Raw genomic sequence first — 24,434 nt, forward strand, 5'->3', positions numbered from 1 at the left:
AGGAAGAAAATTCTATGGAGAAACACAACTACTTTTGAGTATTCCATTTTTCACCCCACATAACCATATAATAACAGATAGCTCTTTCATGTTTTTTAGTTCAGCAATTTCTTCAAGCCCTTTCCAGTATATAAGAATATCTCTATCATATTAGCTATGGCTTTATTTCAGCTCCCAAAGTAATCCTCTATGTATTACACAAATGCTATGCAACATTCTTTGATATCATACTACACTATGACAACCTCAATCCTGTGTCCAGAGACCCAAATAAAGACTCTATTGTAGCACCAACAGCCATAGATGCACTGGTTTTAATCTACTTAAGAAGAACAATAAGCACTTTGAAGATGTAGGAGACTAAGCTTTGCTGCCTAGAAAACAGTGTACAAGCTGTGTAGAAACAGTGTACCAGGTTTCTTCTACTTCTCCTAGTGGCTCATTTCAACCCCTAACAGTATCTGTGCCCATTCAATTACAGCCAACACAAGCAGGATTGTACCGTAGTTTAGTAGACTAAACTTTCAGGTTAAACTGTCAGGCTTTCATTTTATTTTGTAGATACACCTTTTGAGGTTTCCAATTCAAGATCTTAATGTGTTAAATCAAATCTTGCAAGCTGCTCCAGGTGTCTGAAGATATATATTGATGATGGTGATTTCATTGGGAATCTAGAGAAGTTCAGGAATCAGTGTGCAGAGAGCAGACCATGCATCTCTTCTTTAGAATTGGTATAGACCTGTTATGACAATCTCAGTGGAAAAGTATCACATTTTGAAACATTTCCAGACAGTAAAGTATTTCGACTAGGCCCAGTGTTACATTCAGTGTTGTACTTTTCAGACACAGTACCAAATGGAAGCACATTCTATTGTGGATTGTGAATTTTTCTTAGGAAAATGTGATAAACCCAACATGTTTTTTGTCATTTTAACTTCACTACTTTCCGTTCTCCCCTCTAATTACTGAACTCTGGAAGGTCTTGACATTTAGCAATTTAATAGCTTTAATTTAATAACAGAATTCTAAAGAAAAGTACATTGAAAATCTTTATGTTTATACCTGGACTTTGACTCCTGTTTCACAGACCTAGGGAGAAGGACAGTCATGCTATTGGTTGGAAAAAAGATTAGAGCAGGATAGCTCAAATGGCTTGAATATTGTTAAACTAGAAGAGAATCCCAGATGATTCTCTGGGTCATCAACTTTTCTTTCTATTGTTGATATCTATGAAGTTGAGTGAATCAAGATGACTGCTGTCAGGCCATGTTTTTGAAGTTAACTGTGCATTTCACTGAATTTCTCCAAGGATATCTAGATAGATTTAAAAAAATCTCTTAGATTCAAGTTTCAAAACAATAATTGCAAAAGGCAAAGCAATGCAAGAGATAAAAAACTTCAAGCAACTGAAATAACTACCCAACTGAACAATTCAATGGTTGCCACGACTGAAAAATGTTTGAAAGGAGTAAAAAGGGAATAAAGAGATGTGTTGAAGATACTGGTACTCTAAAGCTAAGCATACCTAAAACATATCAATTCAATATCAGGATATTAATCTTCATACTCAGTTGTTTTTTCTAAACCATGCCAGAGCATTATCTGCAAAACATAAGAATGACCATATGTAATGTGGGAAGTACTTATTTGAATTTCTTTCTAACTTAACTCCTTCTTTTTCTGGTATTATAGATATTTAAAAAAATATTCAAAATATAAGTTTCCAAAGTATTGGAAAACACTACACAAGAAGTTTACTGTTTCACAAAAGATTCTGATTTCAAACTTTTTCCTCATCTAAAAAAAACCACACAAATTTTAAACACAAAAGCTCCACAAAAATAATTTCTTGTCAGTTAATTCTTCTGAGTGATCCTGAAGCATTCACCAGTATCACAGAATCATAGAATGTTAGAGGTTGTAAGGGACCTTTAGAGATCATCTAGCCCAACCCCCCGACAAAGCAGGTCCACCTGGATTAGGTCGCACAAGAATGCATGTAGGTCTTGAAGACCTCCAAGGAAAGAGACTCCACACCTTCCCTGGGCAGACTGTTTCAATCTTTAAAAACATAGCATAATTTTTTTTTTTTTCATCCTGGAACTATACATCTGTTGACCTGCTTGCCAAAGCTCATTGGTTAAGTTCAAATTACTTCGTTAGAGGGAATGAAGTCAGAGGTTATGAACATTCTGCAGTTGCCAGAAACAGTCATAGAGAAATCAAACATGCTATACATTTTACCACCAAAAAATACACGGTAGCATGAGCTCAAGATTTATTTAGCTACCAGGAGACCGACATGGGAGGTGGACTTTGTAAATGCTCTAACTGTAGGACAAGCAGCTTCAGCACCAATCAGCTGTATGACATTTTTCATAGCAAGTCAGGATGCATTAGTTCCAGCACCCAAGAAGAGTTTGGTGTACTTAAAAACTGCACATTTTCTTTCAAAAAGTCAAGCACTACCTCCTAGGGGTTTGGCTTAAAAAAAACCCCAACAAACAAGACATTTAATCTCATCTTGGTTTTCTTCAGAAAATAACATATTTTAAATATAAAGATAGTAAGTACCTATTTTTGAAACAGAGAAAGAATAATCAGGAAATAGCTCTCCTACTGCTAATCCTCCATGTATCCTTAAAAGAATTTAGGCATCCAGATGTCCCTTCTTGGAAGGAATTTGCTCACCTTTGTATAACACAACTTTGATAGACTGCATTTTTCCCAGAAGTTTGCTCAAAGAATGAGGATGACAGAGACGAAACAAAACCCTTGAGAAATCCCACAGATTATTTTCAGAATAAGCTGCTTTTCCAAAGAAGTCGTCAACTTATTCCTGCTAAAAAACCCACTTTTCATTCTGACCTTTATGTTTTTGCCAGAAATGACAAAATAAAAGCCAACTGGAAAAAAGAAAAATCCAAGATAAAATTGGTAGTTGCGTTGAGAAACAAACAAACAAACAAAACATTCCACTCATTCAAAAGATGTACAGAGAGGAAAAAGTAAGCCTACAGCTTACTGTACTTCTATAAAAAAATAAGCATGTACTTAAAAAAATGAGTATGAAAAATGAGTATGTGTGCCCTGTGCTGGAATTGAAGCAAGCAGTGTTGACTTGCTTTCATTTGGCACAACACAGTGACAAAAGAAGTGGCTGTTGCAAGATTCGTAGCAGATCTTGAGGATGTGGGATTTGGGAGTTGAGCTACTCAGCGGATCATATTAGTAAAGGATAAAATTGTACTGCAGGATTGTAAGTAATTTAACTGAAAGAGTGGTTGAGAAGAAGATAATAACCATAGTCCTCACTAACTCCACAGTTTGACCTGCAAAAGCTTCTCATGACCATGTTCTATTTTGGCTCACATTCTTCATATCTAAGACCATTCTCATTTCACCACAGAAACTACCTCAACTTTCCAGTCACTGCTCACAAGCTAACTGTTTCTGTATATAATGAGAATTAAGACTCTTTTTTTAATATTAATTTGTTAATTGTATTTTCTCAGATGATGGACAGATAGGTTTCTCATGTATGTAAGAAAAAATCTAATTGTGGGGATACTGACTTAGACAATCTAAAGGTGATGAGCAGAGAACCAGACTTGGCTTTCACAGCAGGGTCCTTCTGGTCAACAGCATGCTTCACAGAATCACAGAATCTTAAGGGTTGGAAGGGACCTTGAAAGTTCAACCCCCCTGCCAGAGCAGGACCACCTAGATAGAGTAGGTCACACAGGAACTTGTCCAAGCAGATTTTGAATATCTCCAGTGAAGAAGACTCCACAACCTATATGGGCAGCAGTTCCAGTGCTCCATCACCCTCACATTGAAAAATTTTTTCCTTATGGTTTGACCAATTTTTTTATGTACTCTATATATCTAAATCATAAGAGATATGCAGAAAGAAAAGTTTGACAGGATAAACCAACAAAATTTGGCATAAGCCTGAGATCTTTACTTATCATGACTGATTTTTTTCTTGTAGAAACTTCAAGTAAAAACTGCAGCCAAAAAATATCTTGATTGCAGCTGAGATAGAGGCGCTTAAATGACAATTCTCAGCATATCTCCTAAAAAATACCTCAACAAACAAGCAAGGAATAGAACATCATCATATACTCCAGAATGAAAATGTACACAGAGGCAACTTGTATGAAGGGGTTGTTACAAAGCCAGTTTTCTTTAAAATATACCTCCTGTAAATCTGTTCAGGCACTCATCAAAGTAACATCCTTATTATATGCGGAGGCACCCTTTCAGGACCTCTTTTCTCAGAACTTTATTAAAAAGACAGGATCAATACAGAGGTTGAAACTTCTACATTAAATGGATACTGGATTCAGTTTTTTATTTAATCCTATTGAGATACACATTCAGGCAAACTGAGTGAATCATTTTAAAAAAATCACAGTTTTAGATTTTGCCCCTTTCTAATTTCATTGTCTGTGAAGGAATTATTTTCTGATGTTTGTTCATCAGTAGCAAGTGTGTAATAGACATTTTAGCAATTAATTATTTGTTTGCCTCTTCCTATGAGCAACTTATTTCTAGAATTAAAAATTCAGGCAGCTTTCATCACACACGTAGATCATGTGATAAACTTTTGGCACTTAACTGGATAAAGCTGAACTCCCTGAATCAGTTTTCTGATTCAAGCATCCACAAACATGATTTCAAAATCTGCTTCCTATGAATATTAAAACTGGATATTCATTGTTTCTGTAGACAGTCTTCTCAATTAACATATTCAGTAGAATATTTATGGAACGCATACACAAAAAGAGTATGAACAGCATCAAAGTGGATCCATTTGAATACTAAGATGAATATTTGCAGCTTTCCTTCATTTCACTTTATTGTATTTTATGAGGTGTTTGCCCAACTCTGGCTCCAATCATGTCTCTACAGATTACATGGACTAAAATGTACGGTCAGAGAATGACAGTTCCCAACACTGGAGTGAAAAGAGGAAGGACAACTGAAGAAAGCAAGACACAGGAAAGAAGGAAGAATCTTGTTCTAAAATGCTACCCTGCCAGTTAAGAAAAAACAGAGTCAGTTTCCTGCTGTCTCCCAGACTCCCTACATGATCTCACACAACCTCCAAAGTTCTCATCTCACGGTTATGTTACAGACTCCTCTCCTCTGAAACGTTTTCTACACAGGACCCCTACATAGATGCTTTAAGTCTTTCAACCACAATTGGATCCACTACTTGCAGAAACTGATAACTCAAATGCATTTTCATCCTCTTAAAATGAAGATGTCTACGCATCTGTAGAGGCCACATAGTGGTCACTTTTTGAGGATTCAGTAATCTAAAGAGCATGTGTCAAATCACAGTTCCAAATTTCCATTTTACATGACCTTCATGGTAAAGGGGGTAGAAAACTGCTGCATATAGCTTGGAAAATGATGCTATTTCTGGATCTACTGATGGTTAGTGAAACTGCTATTTTCTTTCTAATGAAAATTCATTATACATTATTTGATTATTTCCTCTTCCCTGTTTTAAATGCACTCCACCCTTCCTACGCTATTACCTTGCCTTTTGAGTGTAATTTAAGAATGTTGAACAATTAGCTTTTTCATTCAAAGTAACTGATAACTGAAATTATGCTGTCCTTGTGCATTATTAAAAACAACAACAGTAACCAGGTGTGTTCAAAGGCTATACAATATTCAAAATCCTCTTTAATATTCTAGTTCATAACCTTAAGAGACATTTATACATGATTAACGAGGCTTTCAGTAGCTGTTGCTGTCACAGCTTGGGTAATGCCACCTCTGATGAATATTCCAAGGGAAGGGTCTTACTGGCAGTGTTTAAGTGACAACTGTGAAGTAGCTGTCTGCAATGTACTTTCTGATGAGAAAAAAAAACACTAAAACAAAAGAAAATTCTGTCCTAAAGAATTGCAAACTATTTAAACAGAAGAACATGGGAACTGACTAAATTAGGGCATATTTTCTATCACAGATTCACTAACAGAAAGCTTATAAAGGATTTCTAAATGTGTTCCCACTGCCATGCTACAGCAAATGAATAACTTCTTAAACACATGGATGAGTAATGTAATTCCTAATTACATCAAGAACATATAAATTTTGGAAACAGCACTGCAGATATAGGTACTGAAAAGTGATATTTGATTACAGAGCCCAGAAACATACAAACAAACAAACAAAATTTACAAAACAAAACAACAACAAAAAAAGAGCACAATATTTTATGCTATGACAACTCAGCTAACTCAATGTTTTTATCTTAGGGGAAAAAAAAAAATCTGAGAGGTGATTTGACTACTACACGCAAATACCTTCAAACAGAAACATAGCCAGGCCTGACAGAAGAATATTTAGCATGGATTCACCAAAGGTAAATCCAGCTTGACCAACTTGACTGTCTTCTGTAATAAAATGATTAGATCTGTGAATAAGAGGTGACCTTGAATTTCGAACATCTTTCAATATGGTCTCCCACAGCATCCTTGTACCTCCCAGTTGGGATTTTACAGTCTATATGGATGGACTACTAGATGGGTGAAAAACTAGATGGAATGTTGGGTTCAAAGGGTGATGGTGATGCTCTATTTGGAAGTCAGTTACATGTGTAGTTCCTCAGCATATATGCTGCAACCAGTCCTTTTCAATATGTGAAATCAATGACTTGGAGAAATCAGAATTCAGCTGTATCGAGACAGCAAATGACACCAAGCCTGGGGGTTGCAGTCAATAAACTCACAGGCAAGGCTGCCACCCAGAGGAACCTAGACAGGTTGGAGGAATGAACAAAAAGTCCTGTATCTGGGCAGAACTAATCCTCTCACAATGTGGACTAGGCCTGCTGGGAAGGACCTGTAGTCCTGGTGGACAGAACTTTAAACATGAGCCAGCAGCATGCTTGGAGAGTGATGAAGGCTTTATCAACAGGAATATAGCAAATAGACCGAGGGAAGTGACTATTCCCCTTTACTTGGTACTCGTCAAACCATGCCTGGAACACCGTGTCCAGTTTGAAATCCCAAATACAAGAATGACATTGATTAAGTTCAATGTAGGGCTATCAAGTTCTACGAGGGCTGAAGTGCTTGCTTGGGGCTTGTTCAGCCTGAAGAAGTTTCTATGGGATTCATCAGAAGGCCATCAGAACCTACAAGCAATCTGCAAGAAGAAAGAGCCAGGCTCTTTGCAGCGATACATAGTAAGGGGATGAGTAACATCAGACAAGCTTCAAACTAGATATAAGGAGAAATGCACCTCCAGCAGTGGCACAAGTTACTCAGAGGGCCCATGGAGTCTCTGTCCTTCGAGGTTTTCAACACAACTCAATAAAGGCTTAAGAAGTCTTGCCTGAGCTCAAAGCCCACCCTGATATGAGCAGAAGTTTAACCAGAGAATTCCTGAAGTCCTTTCCACCCACAGTAATTGAGTTTATGAAGGTATCAGCTGCTGACAATTTCTTTAACTTAGTGGTGAAAAGCGTAACACAAACTGTTTACTTGAATCTAAAACCAGATGAACTGAAAACTGTGATTAATCAAAGAAAACTGTGCCAGAAGATAGATTTCTCCACTCCCACTGATTTCAAATCAAGGCACAATGCTGTTGTGGGACACATTTTACTCAGGCATACACAGAAATCTCAGAATATAAGTAAATTGTGTCAATCACAGTGCAGTACAAAATAGGAAATCAGACAAAATGATGAAATGGCTTTAACTCTGCCCATAATACCTATAAGTTAAGGAAAATGCTAGCTACTGTTTGGTTAAATAAATATTTTAACTGATCTTAGTGTTTTAATAACAAAGATGAAATCATACCCTATCCAAAAACTAAAAGGAAAATAAAACAGATACATAAAAATAACAGAAAGAGTAACTAACTTTATATCATCTCCAGTCCTTTTCCAGTGCAAGGCTTCTTAATAGGTAATGGGCTTTTCTCCCTGGTTTGCATTTAAGATTAATTCAAACTGAGTGCTTTAAGTCACTTCAAATACCATGTAGCAGCAAATTTCAAGATCTGTATTGAGCTCTCTGTAAAAACAAAGGATTCTACACACAGAGGAATTTAAAGCTGCATGCCATCATCAATTGTGGACACAATTAAAATTGTCATTATGACAAGGTAGCATAATATTCTCCTAAAATGAAAAAGTTGAAGCCTGAATTTGCTCAGCTTTTAAAAATCAAACAAAATCAGTACCATTCTGCCAGCCAGATCATTAGTTTTTCAAATATGCAGCCAGCACCCCTTATATTTCCAATTTAGCATGAATTCTTTAAGTGTTTCATTCTAGAATGAGCTCATGGAGCTACTGACAATTAAAGCAGAATTTTAAGTAACCAAATAAATTTGCATATGCAAATATTTGATCCTGGCCCATAACTAATTCAGAAATGTATAGAATAAACACTGAAAATCTTTACATGTTCTTATTTGTAATTTCACTAGGAATCCAATTTCAGTTTGAAACAAAAGCACAAATCTGTCAGCCAAGGTTACATGAAAGAAGCTTGACATTTTAAACAATGCCTTTTTAAAATTATCAGACTGTAAACTAGTGTTTGAACAGTTTTTAAAAGGTTGAAACACCTTCCTTCGTGCTAAGATAACTACAAAGGCTGAACAGATGTTCTCACTCTTGCCAAAATAACACACCTATTGCCAAACGTAAAATGCTCCATCTCAAAAATAAAAAGAAAAAAGCAAGCTACAAAGTAACAAAAAATAGGAGATATATCATCTTGTAGCCTCACCTAACAGAAGTATCACTACTGAAACTCCTTTCAAGGCTGGAAAAAAAGTTAATCAGATGGACAGCTTAAAAGGCAAAGCAGTGGATATTCCAAGTCTGATTATAAAAAGTGATAGTTATATAGCTGTAAGTCAATGTATCTATAAACATGAGGATCTCCACTGAAAAGGACACAAAGATACTTCAACTATAGCAATCCACCACTACTCTGAGGGATATGAATTCTATTTTATATGAAGAGATTTTATATAGGCATTCATTGTTACTCTACGTTCAGATTTCCAGCAAAATAAGCATGGAGGGAGTGGCCAGAACCAGTAAGGTATTAAAAAAGCCTCATGTCATTTGCAGGTTTTGTCCATGCAGGCATTGATACAACTAAATCAGGAGCCCATAAAACATTTCACAGACTTCTTTGCTGCTACATTGATACCATATACAGCAGCATTTCACCAACATCCAACATCCCATAAACCTGGTACCACTGCGCGCTTCCTGGGGTCCAGTGAGCAGCAGCACACTAGACTACAGGACAACAGAAAGCTTGCAACTGAGTGACCATGACCTAGAAGAACCTACTTTGCCATACCATGCCAGACACACATTTCCCTGACTTGTACTGTAGGCCCTCTAAGCTCTTGTAGTTAAATCGTGTCCCAAAATCAGACACAGTCGCCTATGTTATCCACACACGTAAAGTCTTATACACAGGTCCATAAAGACAAGAGTTGTGTAAAGAGTGCCCAGAATACATATGGATGCCTCTTTAAACAATTTTCAACAATATGAAGGGCAGATTTTAAATGAGATGTCAATTTTAATTAAAACTAAAATATTACTGGGTATCAACTTTAAAAAATTAGAAAACACATAAAATATGAACAAGGAGCATTTTTTTGTTTCACTTTTTTAAAGTTCAAAGAGGAGAGGAATATAAAATAACCAGGGTCAGCAATTACCTCCTCCTTAACAGCAAGAACATGGTAAGGAAGGACTGTCATTGAACTCTGCATTTTGGGATCTATTTCCTATGCAAGCCAAAACAGATTTATTTGAATAAAATCAATGTTGGCTGATTTGCATTTGCCTACCCTGATTCAAACCATTCAACACCCCTCCCTCAACCCTCAGCCATTAATCTCCTCCTACCTTCAAAATTCCCAGCAAACAGATAAATCCACGTAACGGCTGGGACAAAAAGGACGGTCAGAGAGGCAGCCAGGAATTTCCGTCGCCCTCTGCAGATTCCCAGCATTCTCTCAGGAGTGCAGATTCCCAACCCAGTGCTGTTCCTATGTTGGAAGCAAATAGTCCACAGCCTCCCACATATTACTTGCTGAAAAGGAAAGAAAAAATGTTTTAACAGCTTATCTCTCTACAGAAAGTTAGACTATGTCGGTATTTGCAAAGAGTTAAAGGCTAAAAATAGGGTTACTGCAACTGCAAAGCAGATCCCATTTCAAAGTTATCTACGACTGCGTAATAATAAAGTAAGTTTTAGAAATCAGACTGAGTCAGTAAATCAATAAAACACATCATATCATCTCAATAACCACTAAGGTAATCTTACAAAGAGATATAACCTTTATTTGTATTTTTCTACCTTTTTATTCTACAATAACTCTGGGTTCTTTGATGCCTATGTGTGCTGGTGTCCCTGGGCAGGTAAGAAAAAGCCACCCTATCCCTTCACCTGCTCCCAAACGTCACACCAGTGAATCAGGGAGATGGCTGCAAGTGGTCATGAACCCAAGAGAGTGAACTGAAAAATGAAAGGTAAAGTTTGTGAGACAGGGAATGCTATTAAAATGGCACTTTTCTAATCAAAAAGTAGGGAGAAGAAAAAGAGCAAAATGGACAAGGAAGCTTCTTTACTCATACAAGGGGATAACAGGAGGTTTAGACTGTATGCTATGAGAAAAGAAAGGGATTCTGGAGAGTACTGTTGTTTTTATGAGAAAAAAAAATCTGATATTTGTTTAAATAGTTGTTCTGCATTTCAGAGAGGTCAATATGGTCAAATAACCTGATGATTTTTATTCACAGAAAAAAGCATATTCCCATAGCTGTGCAGTCATGAAGGCCATGAAAATAATGTTTCACATTGCTTGCTTTTTACTTTTTTAAAGGGAGGAAAGACTAGTGTTACACTACAGAAGTTGGAGAAGGAAAGAGAGGTGTTAAGTCCATGCAAATCTAGTTCAGGTTTTGTGTGAAAGGTTTTATACTTTTCCAACTTAATAAGAAAAAAGATTTGGTCTACTAGAATGATAGGGAAGGAAACAGACTCTGGCAGTACAAGGTGTTTCATAACAGTGCCCTTTGGCTTGTGCTTAAACTAGCACTAGAGCTGAAATAAGCAATTAAAGCACTTCTACACTGACGTACTAACAATTGCTACCGTGTCTTGAAAATATGTCTGAGCTCAACAACTCCATGGATATTGCAGTGCAAGTCATTTCCGAAATCAAATTACAGCAAAAATGATAATTATAGACAAGAGAAATGAGTTCAGGTAAGGAACTCTGCTGCTGGAGATACCTGGCTGCAGTGATCAGGCAAACTTAGTGCTGTTGCTGGAACATTCAAGAGCCCACTTTACTACGCTACACTTTAAGAACCACGGTAGTACTCTGACCTTGGAACTGATAAAATGGACTATAATTTGTCCAGAGCCAGCATAAAAAGCATTCCATTGTGTCAGCTTTTCAATGCAATGAATGCCTCACCACAGAGATTTTGCACAAAATATGTGAACAGACTTAATATTAACAACTGTGGTATTAGAGTCACTGTGTTAGACACACACATTTGGTAGATAATTTGTGGAGAACTCTTATCTTTATTCACTTTATTTGGCTAATGATTACATTTAATTTCTTTTCCTTACATCATACAGCTTGTACTCTGAAGACGGTCCTTTACATGTCTACTTCAAAAACACAGATATTTTTCCTGGCTTCCATGTTTTACCATTGCCATGTGGGTGCATGGCACATGCATGCAATTTGTGCATGGAAAAACAGATCTTTGGAAAAATAATCTCACAAACTGAGTCATTCTATAGAATATAGTCATTCATATTGTGTAATGCAACATGCACTGGATACATATTGCTCCTATCAATGATACCTGTAAAACACAAGTTGCAAAAGTAAGAGCCAATGCAACATGTTTCTGAAATCCTACTGTTGTTAAGTACAGTGATGAAGTTTTTGGGATGATGACACACACACTCTGAAGTCTAGGTTTATAGTGCTGATACTGGATTAATTCATTCTGATGCCTCACATTTTAAAATAATCAATTTTTCCCTATATATTCTTTCAACTATCCATGCAAGTTAAGTTTCTGAACAAGTCAATATGGAAGATAAATGCAGCTTTTCTGCTCCATGAATGTTAAGTACCTTAAAAAATGTAACCAAGTGTAAGGAGCAACACTGAACTCCCAGTTCAGCTACAAAGGAAAGTGAGGAACATGGCAAATTTGGTTTTCTATAACCTGTCATTGTTCAGACAAAACAGACAACTTATTCTGCACATTCATGCACAGCTTTATTAACTAGGAAGACATCTGGGAAAGTTCTAGACAGACAAACCAGCTTGTGATGGATCAGCCTGGGAAATGTCAAGATAATTTCTATTCATGGTGCTTTAAGAGAGAAAAGAGCCATGAACTATTTTAAAGGAAGTTTGTACTATCTCCCACCTTCACAAAGTTGTGATTAGCTTCCCCAGAGTCTTAAAATATTCATTTTCAGTGTATAAAATCACCACATATGTTGAGAGTTCTTTTCCAAACTAGACAATGCAAAAGAAAGATGCTGGAACACAAAAAAGTTCCACTTAAACACAAGGAAAAACTTATTTACTGTGAAGGTGAGGGAGCCCTAGCCCGAGCTGCCCAGGGAGGGTGTGGAGTCTCCTCTGGAGGTTTTCAAGCCCGTCTGGATGTGTTCCTGTGTGTTCTGATCTAGGTGGATCTGCTTTAGCAGGGGGGTTGAACTAGATGACCTTTAGTGGTCCCTTCCAACTCCTACCACTCTGTGATTCTGTGAATATGCTCCAAGAGCATCCTATAATTATATTATGGAAATCTGATGGACTAATAGCCAGAAAATACCTATATGTACATCATGCATATATGTCTTGCTGTCAGTGAGTCAGGTGCTCTACAGTTCAACAAAACACCCAGTTCAAGATTTATAAAACCTACTGTACATGAACAGATCAACGGGCATTGATACAGCAATCTGCCAGCTCACCCTTTATTACTGTTAATGGTGCTATAAAAGGCTACAAGTTTGGACAATGTCTGTGTGAGGAGTCACAGTGGGAATTAAAATAAATTGGGTTTCTCATTGCAAAGACTTACTCCTTACCTTCATAGCACATGGCAACAGTAAACTGAATTACCTCTGTTAACTTCTCATATGCTCAAATGCTTCCATCAACTACCTTATCAGAGAGATTGCTTTGTTTTAAATCAAGGATTATCTACTCAGCTAAGTGTGAAGCAGCTCTCAAACAGGATAGGCAGCACATATTAAAGCATGAAGCACAACACTAATCACATTGGTATTCAGTTTCTATTCATTTATTTTTTTAATTATGGCATGACAGCTCAACTATGTCGGACATTCAGCAGGAGTTCAGTGGAACAATGGAAGTAATTATGAAAACAAAAATCAAACACAATTAACTAGATTTAACTGCTCTACTATAAAAAGCTTTTCCAACTGCTTCATACATTTCCTTGCATTTGTTACAGTTAATCTTATCCCAGTAATCTTCCACTTGTTTTCAGAACCACTGAAATGAATATATACAGTTAAAGCTGTTATACACCAATCCCGTTTCTTGGCTTTGCTGTGTTTCTTGAATTAATGTTATCTAATTCTTTCTGAATTTCCACACTTTCAGTCACAGAGGCAATGAACAATTTCTACTGTAAAGCTTTTCCTTTGGCACTGTGTCAATGTAGCATCCATCCCTTAAGAGAGATTTTTCACAGTTTTTTGCCAGACTCAAAATATAAATAACCTAAAGAAAGCAGCAGTATCTTAGCCCGTAGTTTTCTGTTTTTCTTTAAAATGTTGCTAATGTGGGGTTATAGTGAGTTTACTCCTTGATACTTAGCTTTTTATCTTGCAGAATTGGGGTTATAGTGAGTTTACTCCTTGATACTTAGCTTTTTATCTTGCAGCTTTGTGGTCTTCCTTTTATGGAAGTTAGTTGTCATGTGATAGATTTTTTTTGTTATATTAGAGAAAAGTTTGGTACCATAAAGGCACGGTGTGGAATAATCCCAACATTATGAAATAAAAGATTAAATCATTAAATAGTAAAACTTTATTTAAAAAAACATCTATTTTTTAATTTATTCTACTTTTTCTTTTTAGAACAGAAATAGCATTTCGAAGCAAAATGCCATCTCCTCTCCCATTAAGCTCCTCTTCTTCTCCCACATGGAATAACATGCTACAGAAACAAATCTACTCCCTTTGCTCTCAAACTCTGAATTTTCTTATCACTGGAGATCTTCTCCCTAAAAAAGGACTTCATAAGCCTATGGTATCATGACTTCTAAAGAAGGATTTGGAGTAAACTCAGACTTGGCGTACACCTTAGAAGTTCTGTGAAGTCACTTTAAAGGAACAGATTACAATGGAGTTTCCAAATGCTACCCAATTTACTCTTGAAACTAGTTATAAGAAAATAGTTCTATCTGTAAGAGAGAAAATAGCCAGTAAGTTGACAGTACAAAAGTGTTCTGCCTTGGAACTGTGCTAACTGTTCTGAAGGTACACAGCACTGACATCTTCTTTTATATCTTCACTCAGTGTGTGCCATGTCTCAAGGAAAATTCTATTAGTATCCAGTTAATTAAAGTTTTCTAGGAGATTCCAGCTATAAGCAACACACCACCACAGGAATGGGAACCTGTCCTGAGAGCAGAGTAGTCAAAGATGGAGAGAAGTAAATAAATAATATGCTTTCACATTTTTTCCTCTTTCATTTCCATGTATTCTTTTATAGGTATGTATATGTATGTATTTTTATATGCATATTTTTAATGGTATTCCTTTTTTCTTTCAAGTGTAGACTGCTCAAAAAAATAAAGCCTGCAACTTTAAAAATTACTATCAAAGAATAACATAATTTAAGATCAATAGGATAAGTATCTTTTCTTGTCACTGTTAATGGGGGGGAGGACTCAGTTGAGAAGAGATAGCAGCAACTAAACACAGTCATGACAGAAAGATCAATTTTGCCTGTTATGCACATTCATTTGCAACCAAAGAAGGATACTTGTTTTCAAAGCAGCCTGTTTTTCAATGAGTTCTCCAAACTCTACTTCACTCTACTCCACTGCCTATATGGGCATACAGCACCGGTATTTCCTGACTCCTGAGTTTATTTCAGGACTCGGCATAGTTCAAAGAAAGTGAAACAGAGCCTGACTCTGCCTGTGTATGGCAGAAGTGTAACAAGACAATATATATACTAGACACCATGGCCAACCAGAAGAAATAACTGTGATAAAAAGAAAATATTTCCATAGTAAAGCAATTCTGCTCCAGAATCACAGTTTAGACTCAGACCACACCATAATTAGGTATCTGAATTTCAGGCTTAAAAAAAGGCCAATGCTCCACATTTTCCAAATCCAGGCTTTTCCACATAAAACAATGACAGGAGGAAAAAGTAACATGTAACCTGGTCTTGTCTTGAAGAAAATATCAGTATATTGCTGTATCATTGCTCTCTCTACCTCTATAAGAGTTCATCTTTCGCCTTCATAATCAAATATTTAAGAGTCATGGGCTTGTCCATTCATTAATTCCCTTTCTTAGGTTTTATGTGCGTGTAACCACACAGAAAAAATGCTCTTTAAATCACAAGTAGGGCTCTACATGAAACATACCATAACACCTCTCAAGAACTTTGATGCTAATACCTTTCTTCTCAACTAAAGTTCTTGGTTGCTTGTTTAAAAGCAGCATTTATCTTCATTAGAATCATCTACGTACAAAGCTGCTCTAACAAGGAAAATGATTAAAGATTCATAAGAAAGTTTTGCCCAGGAGAAAACAATTATTGCTTGAAGTGTTCTTCCCTGACAAAAGAATTCACATCCCTCTACGATGAGAAGTCCTACTATTAAAAAAAAAAAAGGAATCCTTTGTTTTACTGCATAGATCTCAAATTACAAGTTATTTTTACATAGGGATTTGTAACACACAGCAACTATTTACTTGTCAGATGGAAATAGATGTTGTCATCATACTTGCAAATTGCTTTTTATTAAACACTTGTATTAAACTTAAGAAAAAAAGAGAGAGAAATGGGCCCAGGTGGCTCTCTCCTCAACCCTGACAGTGAGAAGGAAGGAGCTGAGAAGGAGTGTAAGGATCCTATTAGTTCCACAGTTGGTATTAAAGGAGATATTTTTATTTTATAACCATGGGATTCTCTCTGAGAATGGAGGACTGCTAAGAAGAGACAGGATCCACCTGATCACATGGGATGAAAGCATGTTTTCCAATAGGCTGGGGCCAAACTGGTGAGTAGTAAACTGTAAGCATCAGAGAGGGAGAAGATACTCCACCAAGAAATGAGAAAGAAGTGGACTGAGTCAGTAAGCAAAGGATGTTGAATGATGTGGACAAGAGACACCCATATGAAGCAATCAGGTAATGGATGTACACAGGCTCTTTAGGAAATGCTCTGTACATGAAAGCTACAGAAATGCATGGAGCTCTCCTTGGGATCCTTCCACTCTAGTCATCATTGTTGAGAAACATCTGGAATACTGTGTCCAGGTCTGGGCTTCCCAGGACAAAGACACAGCCAAAGAAGGGATTGAGCCTTCATCCTTGGAGATACTGTAGAATCACAGAATAGTAAAAGTTGGAAGGGACCTCTAAATATCATCCAGTCCAACCCCCTTAAAGCAGGTTCACCTTGATCAGGCCACACAGGAAGGCATTCAGACAGGTTCTGAAAACCTCCAGAGCAGGAGATTCCACACTCTTCCTCAGCAGCCTGTGCCAGGGCTCCCTCACCTGAACTGGAAAGAAGTTTTTTCCTGTGTTTAAGTGGAACTTTTTGTGTTCTAGCTTATGTCCATTACCTCTAGCCCTGTCACTGGACACTGCAGAAAAGAGGGCTGCCCCATCCCCATGACACACACCTTTGAAATACTTGTAAGTATTAATGAGTTCCCCCCACAGCCTTCTCTTCCCCAGACTGAACAGCTCCAGCTCCCACAGCCTTTCCTCATAAGATGCTCCAGTCCCTTGATGATCTTGGTGGCCCTGCACATTAAAAACCCAACTGGACATGGCACTGAGCAACCTACTTTAGTTTACTCTGCTTTTGAACAGATGGTTGAGCTAAACGATCTCCAAAGATCCCTTCCAAACTCAGTTCCACAAGTCTACAATTTTGTACTCAGTCAAAAGATATACAGTGGCTATTCAATTTAAATCCTACAAAACTCTAACATCTGTTCTACTATGCACATAAAATAATACACACAAACAATTAAACACACAGAGAATCCCAGGTTCAACTTTTAGCTAGTATACATCGGCAGACTTCCAGAACATAAAAGAGGCCTACAAGAAAGCTGGAGAGAACATGTAGTGATAGCACAAGGGTTAATGGCTTCAGACTGAAAGAGAGGAGATTTAGATTAGATATAAGGAAAAGGTTCTACACCATGAGGATGGTGAGGCACTGGAACAGGTTGCCCAGAGAGGTTGTGGGTGCCCCATATCTGGAAGTGTTCAAGGACAGGTTGGATGAGGCTGCAGCCTGGTCTAGTTGGAAGTTGTCTCTGCCCATTGCAGAAGAGTTGGGACAAGATTATCTTTAACAACTCTTCCAACCCAAACCATTCTATGTTCGATGAATATAGCTCCACTAAGCTCTAACCTGCATAAATTCACAAGAAATATGGACTAAGTCTCTCACATTAGTGGACAACAAGTTAAATTTTCATATGAGCACCTCATCACTACATATTGCTTCAATAATACAAACTCCACAAATATTTCTATCAAGTTTACAAAAAATTAAAACAAATAATGTAACAAAAATTATGAAAATTGCTGTTTCATATCTGAACAATCAAGGAATCAACAAAAAGGAAAAAAGCACTATATATATGGCCATGTATGAAAGTAGTTGACAAATCCTTTGCTATGATTACAGTGCTACTTTACTAAGCACATTACACATTCTCAATAGTTCTTCAATGCTACTACAGAACATCAAAGAGCATCATACTTGTGAGCTACTATTTTAATTGTTTCCTGCTGAATATCTTGTGTGTCAAGGTTCAGTATTTATTTGTTCTTAAATACAATACCAATCAGGAAAGTTATAAGGACTACTCATTTCCCTAGGCTTTCCCAGTACTGAGCAGGTTGATGATACAAGGCTGATACAAGTTGATGAGAAAGGTGCTTCCCTCCTATACTACTTTTTTTCACTTGATATAGAAGCAAAGCTCTTGGCAAATAATTTAGTCTCAAGCACCTTTTCAAGTAGGGAAGGCAGTTACAGATATAGGATTTTTCACCTAGGACTCTGCTTGAATATTAGAACACTAGAAAAGGGTTTCTTTATAAACTAGAATTTATAAATACAGATTTCTGACGGCTTCTTATTTGGCACTACTCAGACTAATGTGGCTATTAGACAATAACGTCGTGAGTTCAATGCAATTACAAAAGGAGTATGAAAGGTGTTATCAAAGCCAAACAATGCTGTAGAAACTAGCCTCAAGAGGAGACACTGGCAAAAGCACTTGCTAAAGAATCCAAATTTTCCATGTGTGGAAGTAGCATTTTAATAGAATCATTGAATAGTTTATGTTAGAAGAGATCTCTGGAGGTAATCTAGTCCAATCCTTTGCACAAAGCAGATAGAATACTGTTCTTTCAAGCTGATCTGTAATTCAGATCGCTTTTTACTCTTCATTTAAGAACTATTATCTGAGGGAGGCTGGTCTGCCTAGAGAAAAAGGGCAGTGGGCTAAGGGTTTCTATGTTCTCTCAATTTCCTCAAATTGTAGTGATTTTCACTGAATGTTTCATTGTTCGTCTGCATGAGAACCTCAGTCTCTGTAACCTCTTAGTGATCTCATTATCATCATCATTGTTCTCTGAAGTTCTTGTAATTCTGCAATTAGATGAAGGTGCAGAAATAATAAATATAAAATATTTAGCAAGTCCCTTTTATAGTAAATGAATATACTGAAAGGAATGACCTTATTCAAATGCACATAATTAACATTTCCACTTTAAATTTTATAATTCATTGTTTTCAGGGCAGAGGGGAGGATGCCAGATCTTTTCTAACAGAAGGAAAAGAGGATAATGATAATGCTGAGGATCATCAAAGGATGTACAGGATTGTGCAGCCACGGACATGAAGACACAAGAGCATGCTTTGCTGGTGTGTTTAGAAGAGGGAAAGAGAAGAGGAACACTTACTGTCTCTCCTAACTCTGCTTCTATATTATAGTATCTTTTAAGACAATTTGACCTAGGAATCATTAATAGAAATTCAGAGTAGAAGTAAATTTAACCTCTACTAACTTTAATCTCTACTAATTTATCGGGTCTTCTGAGAGTAGGATGACAGGTAAGAGTCTCAGAGAAGAGTTAAGGTTTTTTACTCTCTAGTCTGAGATTGTTGTTGATTGGATGGAAGTACTTCACCAGAGTGAGACAATCAATCAGGAATGACTGAAAGTCATATTAGGAATATTCACATCTTTAAATGGAACTCTGAAAGACACCTGAGCTCTCTAGACTGAGAACTTTTTCTACAACAATTCTGCATGTTAGATCTTAATAATAGTTTGAACCCAAAAGATCCTTTATACAAATACATGTATACAAACTTGCAAATATAACTTCAACTGATACCAAAGACAAAATAATAAATTTGAAATACATTGTAAAGAAAAGATAATCTAACCAATAGTGTTGTAGTTAAAAAACCCAAACATGTACCGATCACAGAATCATAGAACAGTAACGGTTGGAAGAGACCTTTAGAAATCTAGTCCAACCTCCCTGCCAAAGCAGGTCCACCTAGATCATGTCACACAGGAATGCATTCAGATGGGTTTTGAACACCTCCACAGAAGGAGATTACACACCCTCCCTGGGCAGACTGTGCCAGGGCTCCCTCATCTGAACAGTAAAACAGTTATTCCTTGTGTTTAAATGGAACTTTTTTGTTCCAGCTTCCTTACCTTACCCCTTGTTCTGTCACTATCCTGTCACTAGATACAATTGAAAAAAGTGATGTCCCAACCTCCTGACATCCACCATTTAGATATTTGTAAATATTAATGGGGTCTCCCCACAGTCTCCTCTTATCCAGACTAAACGGGCTGAGATCTTGCAGCCTTTCCTCATAAAGAAGATGCTCCATTCACTGGACTCTCTCCATAAGTCCCCTACCATTGAACAACTTTGCTCCCTTGCTTGTGTCAGATCTGTGATCTGCTATGGTTCTACACACATCTCTTGGCCCCTGGGCTTTCTTTAACAGTGTGAACCAGCTAGGTCTTTCTGACACACAAAATCTCAGGGGAGATTTTGAAGAAGATTCACTTCAGCAAACATTCCATGCAGACAGCATGGATGAGATTGCTTCTTGAGTGCTGTAACAATCCCTGCCACGCTGCCTCTTTGGGCCCTGCCATCATGTGATGCCTTGAGAAATACAACATATACCCTTTGCATCTTTTCATGACTTGGGTGAACTGTTGCAGTTTTTCTGAACTGTATAAAGAACGAAAAATAAGAATGTTTTGGGATTAAGCAAAACATGGTATACAACACTGATGCAGGTAGTCTGCTCTACAAGGGCAAAGTGCTGTGGATGATGGCCATTCTCCACCTCTTGGCTTGCAGATCAGGATGTGCTCTCTGGAGGCAGTGCTTTTGCAGTATAAATGTCATTGCTATAATGTCTATTTTATTATTTACAGATGGTCTACCCTGTTCTTGTATCATAAGCATTATTTTTTATCATAACCATATGGGGCACAATATTTAGAGTCCACAGGTCATGCAAACTGCAGGACATAGCAGATAAAATGATCACCAACTAAAGAGTATCAAATCAGTTATACCAGTTCAGAGACAGGGATCACGATAATGACCCCAGGGTCAATGTTTCATCCGTAAGATAAGATATACCACAATATGTACTGCAAGACATAGCAATAATCACTACAGATCACTGCATTTTATGCAGAAGAATTCTCAGTTGTTCTTGGGAAACTGCCGGTAAGACAATATGGAAATAAAACGATTGTGAAAGAAATTCTAACACATTTCTAAAAATAAAACTTTTAAAAACATTTTTGTTGTTGCTAGGAGATACAAAAATATAGGACATAACAATGCAGTTATTTAAAGGACAGCAAAAGTAGTCCAAAGTATTATCAAATATGCACCATATTATTATTATTATTATTATTATTAGCTACAGTGATTCACCCCAATTGGGTGATTTTGACAACAAATTACATAATATTGTTTTTCCAAAATTCATGCAGAGCTATGAGGATACATGTTGGTAGGACAAGTTTTGTTTACTGCCAAGATTGTATTAACTACTTTTTCAACTGTCTGAAAGATTTTTTTAAAGTCTGAAAAGGGCTAGATTGTTGTTTTGGTTTTTTTTTCCTGGCTGCTGAGGTTTAGAACTATAGATATATAAAATCCTTGCAGTTATTACTTATTATTTCACAGTTGCAAGAGAAGGTAAATCCTTTATTTCCCATGCAACAGGGAAATCACATTAGGTATATTTGAAAATACAGAGAATATGCTTAAAAGAAATGGTTTGAACTTTGATGATACATCACCATTCGCAGTTCTTAGTACTACTGCAGCCTTTGCGATACTCAAGGTAGTAGAAAATTAAAGTACTTTTTTCAGTGCTAATTGATGGAGTTAAAAAATTACATATATTTTACAGGCAACTTATATTTTGATTTTGAAAGTTCTGAAGTTAAGTTTTTAATCACTTTGCTTTGCGAGTGCAAAAAGTTTCAAATTTTAAGACTTATTTCATCTGTCTTGTTTTAAGGAAATGTCAAGATATATTTTGTAGTGACTATATTTCCCATACCATGCTATTAAAAGAAACTTAAATGTATTCCAGTTATCAGAAGTTTCTCTGGTACATCAGGTGAAGACAGCTCAAATGCATGTTTTGAATTTGTTAAGAATGACAAAGATGAAGACATAAGGAACAGCCTTATGCCACTGTGTAAGTCTATTTATACCTCTTCTACAATATGCTAAAAAATATCTTATACCATCTTAAGAACAGCATGATCTTACGTTTGCTGATACTTAGACATAATTTTGTAATTACAGGGTAAATCATGACCTAAGTAGCCAATATTTTTGCCGTAACTGTATTTCTGATCTCCTGTCTACGCATGTGAAAGCAGAAAAACACATTAAGGGGTTTCAGTAATATACATTAGCTTTAAAGTGTATACCACTAATATGCATTAGCCTTAAAGTGTATTCCATTGACTTTGTATTTTCGGCATTTGATTCAATTTCTTCAAAATGAGATATATTTTTTAAAGAAAATACATTTATTCCCGAAGGGTTTCAACTTGATAAAATGCTAAATGTAGACGTTAATTGTTTGTGTTTTGTAAAGTTTACGCACACTTTTGGCACAGTATAAGAAAATAATGTTCCACATTTGAAAACTTGTGAAATATATTGGTTTCTAGCTCACACACAGTAAATAGATTATAGTATTTTTTAAATGGACATTAATAAAGAAACCTGTTAATATTGATTGTTACAGCTGACCTTAAAATTATATTTCATCTCTACAGGTAAAGACTTGTACAAACTGATTTTGAAAGAAAGAGACAGTGAAAAAAAAATGAAAGCAACAATAAGTACTGTTTTAAATAACAAACTGAAGCTTTAGGTAATTGGACAGTAGAGCTGAAGACTATAAAAATGTATAGTTGAGTGAAAAATGTGCTATAGAAAATAGTGTTCCCATAAAACGTCCCTTCAACTATGGTAATATGTCTTATTTCTGTCTAAGTGGCCATTTTAACAAGCACTATCAGCCTGACAAGCTCAGGTGTCTCAGAATTGGAAAAAAGAGGCCTCACTAGCTGAGAGAGAGGAAGACTGGACTGCTCTTCTCGTTTTCTTACATATCACCTTGAGACCAGAAAGCTTTAAAAGTTCAAATCTCAAATTATACTTGCAAGGACAAAAATCTGGAACTTTTCTCTTTTTAAATGAAAGGTGAATTTCTAATATGATTTCAAGAACTAAACTTGACGTAAAATGCCACTTCCATAGGGCTCCTGAGAAAATCATAGGGACTAGCACTATTGCTCTGGGCATTACTGAAAATGGATACTGGATCAATCACAAATTCCAGCTGTTATCATGCAGCTCATGAAATCTCTGAGTCTAGGTCTGCTTTGTTGCTGCCTTCCAAATATATATTGTGGTGACAAAATGTTTATAAGCTTTAATAAACAGATGCCTGGAGTAGTTTGTATTCAATCAAAGAAGAGGTCCCTTAAAATTTTAACTGTTCAGAAGACCATACCAAGTATTCCCATGGAAATAAGAATCCATGTTAAAACCTTCTCAGATTAATATTATAAACCAGTAGTATAAAGTAAAGCAGAATGTTATAGGTTGAATCGTGTCTTTTCAGTGTCTAAGAACACTTCAGAAGTAATGTTGAATGCGCAATACATCTTGAAGTATTCTTTGTCATCTTCAAAGCTATGTTCAATAATATGATCAAACATTGTACGCGTCATTCTTCTAATACTTAAGGTGATGCTGGCAAATAATTGCACAAAAGAGTTCTGGAGGAAAACTGGTTTCTGTGCTGATACGAAACTAGGATTTTATCTGGCTTGAAAAATTATGAAACCCTGAAACAGCTCTTTGGGAGAATATAATTTTATACTTGTGATACTAAAATACTTTAGCAGGATAAACCAGGAAGGGTGGGGTTGTAGCTATATATAGAAGGAAGGTCTCAGTTTTGTTTTGTTTTTTTTTAGCATTTCTAACAGTCCTGTAATGTACTCTGATATTAAGATACCAAAACTTCTAAATTAAATGTCATATTTATATGTCTTTCAGACTCTGTCTCTTTAAAGCAAAACAAACCCATCAAGAATTTAAGGAGATTTACTAGTTATACAGCAAGTCAATGATAAACTTAGGAGATACATCCAAAAAGTCTAACTGCAGTGAAAATATCTAATCTAAGCAATACCTCATTAATATTTTACCACAGTAGCTCAATAATATTGTCTAAGTGCCACTAACAAAGATTAATGAATCAGATCTATACATTTTGCGGTTTTGTTTTTTGTTGTGTTGTTGGGGCTTTTTTTCCATAATGACATGCTGGATTTTCTGTTTAGTTTTTAGTGCCATCTGTGAGGTTAAGAGATTTTGGGTAGGGGCATCTCTTTTTTTTCTTTTTTGCCACTATGTGAGTAATACAAAAGACTTGGAGATATAACAATTCAAAAGTTTATGGGGAAAAAAGTTAAATCAGCACATTAATGGCAGTAGCATTATCAACTGAAACCC

At 36.4% G+C, this 24,434-nt stretch overlaps 1 protein-coding gene across 2 annotated transcripts in view; it reads right to left on the reverse strand.

The window, feature by feature from the left end:
• Positions 1–24,434, reverse strand: part of LARGE1 (LARGE xylosyl- and glucuronyltransferase 1) — a 297,579-nt gene that overhangs the window by 198,217 nt on the left and 74,928 nt on the right. For both annotated transcript variants that reach the window (XM_062011860.1, XM_062011868.1), the window contains exon 3: positions 9,923–10,109. In XM_062011860.1, coding sequence (XP_061867844.1) covers positions 9,923–10,028 — 106 coding nt within the window. In that variant the 5' untranslated portion in view covers positions 10,029–10,109. The remainder of the gene's footprint in view (positions 1–9,922; positions 10,110–24,434) is intronic.

The sequence above is a fragment of the Colius striatus genome, chromosome 1 (assembly GCF_028858725.1).
Source record: "Colius striatus isolate bColStr4 chromosome 1, bColStr4.1.hap1, whole genome shotgun sequence".
NCBI classification, from domain to species: domain Eukaryota; kingdom Metazoa; phylum Chordata; class Aves; order Coliiformes; family Coliidae; genus Colius; species Colius striatus.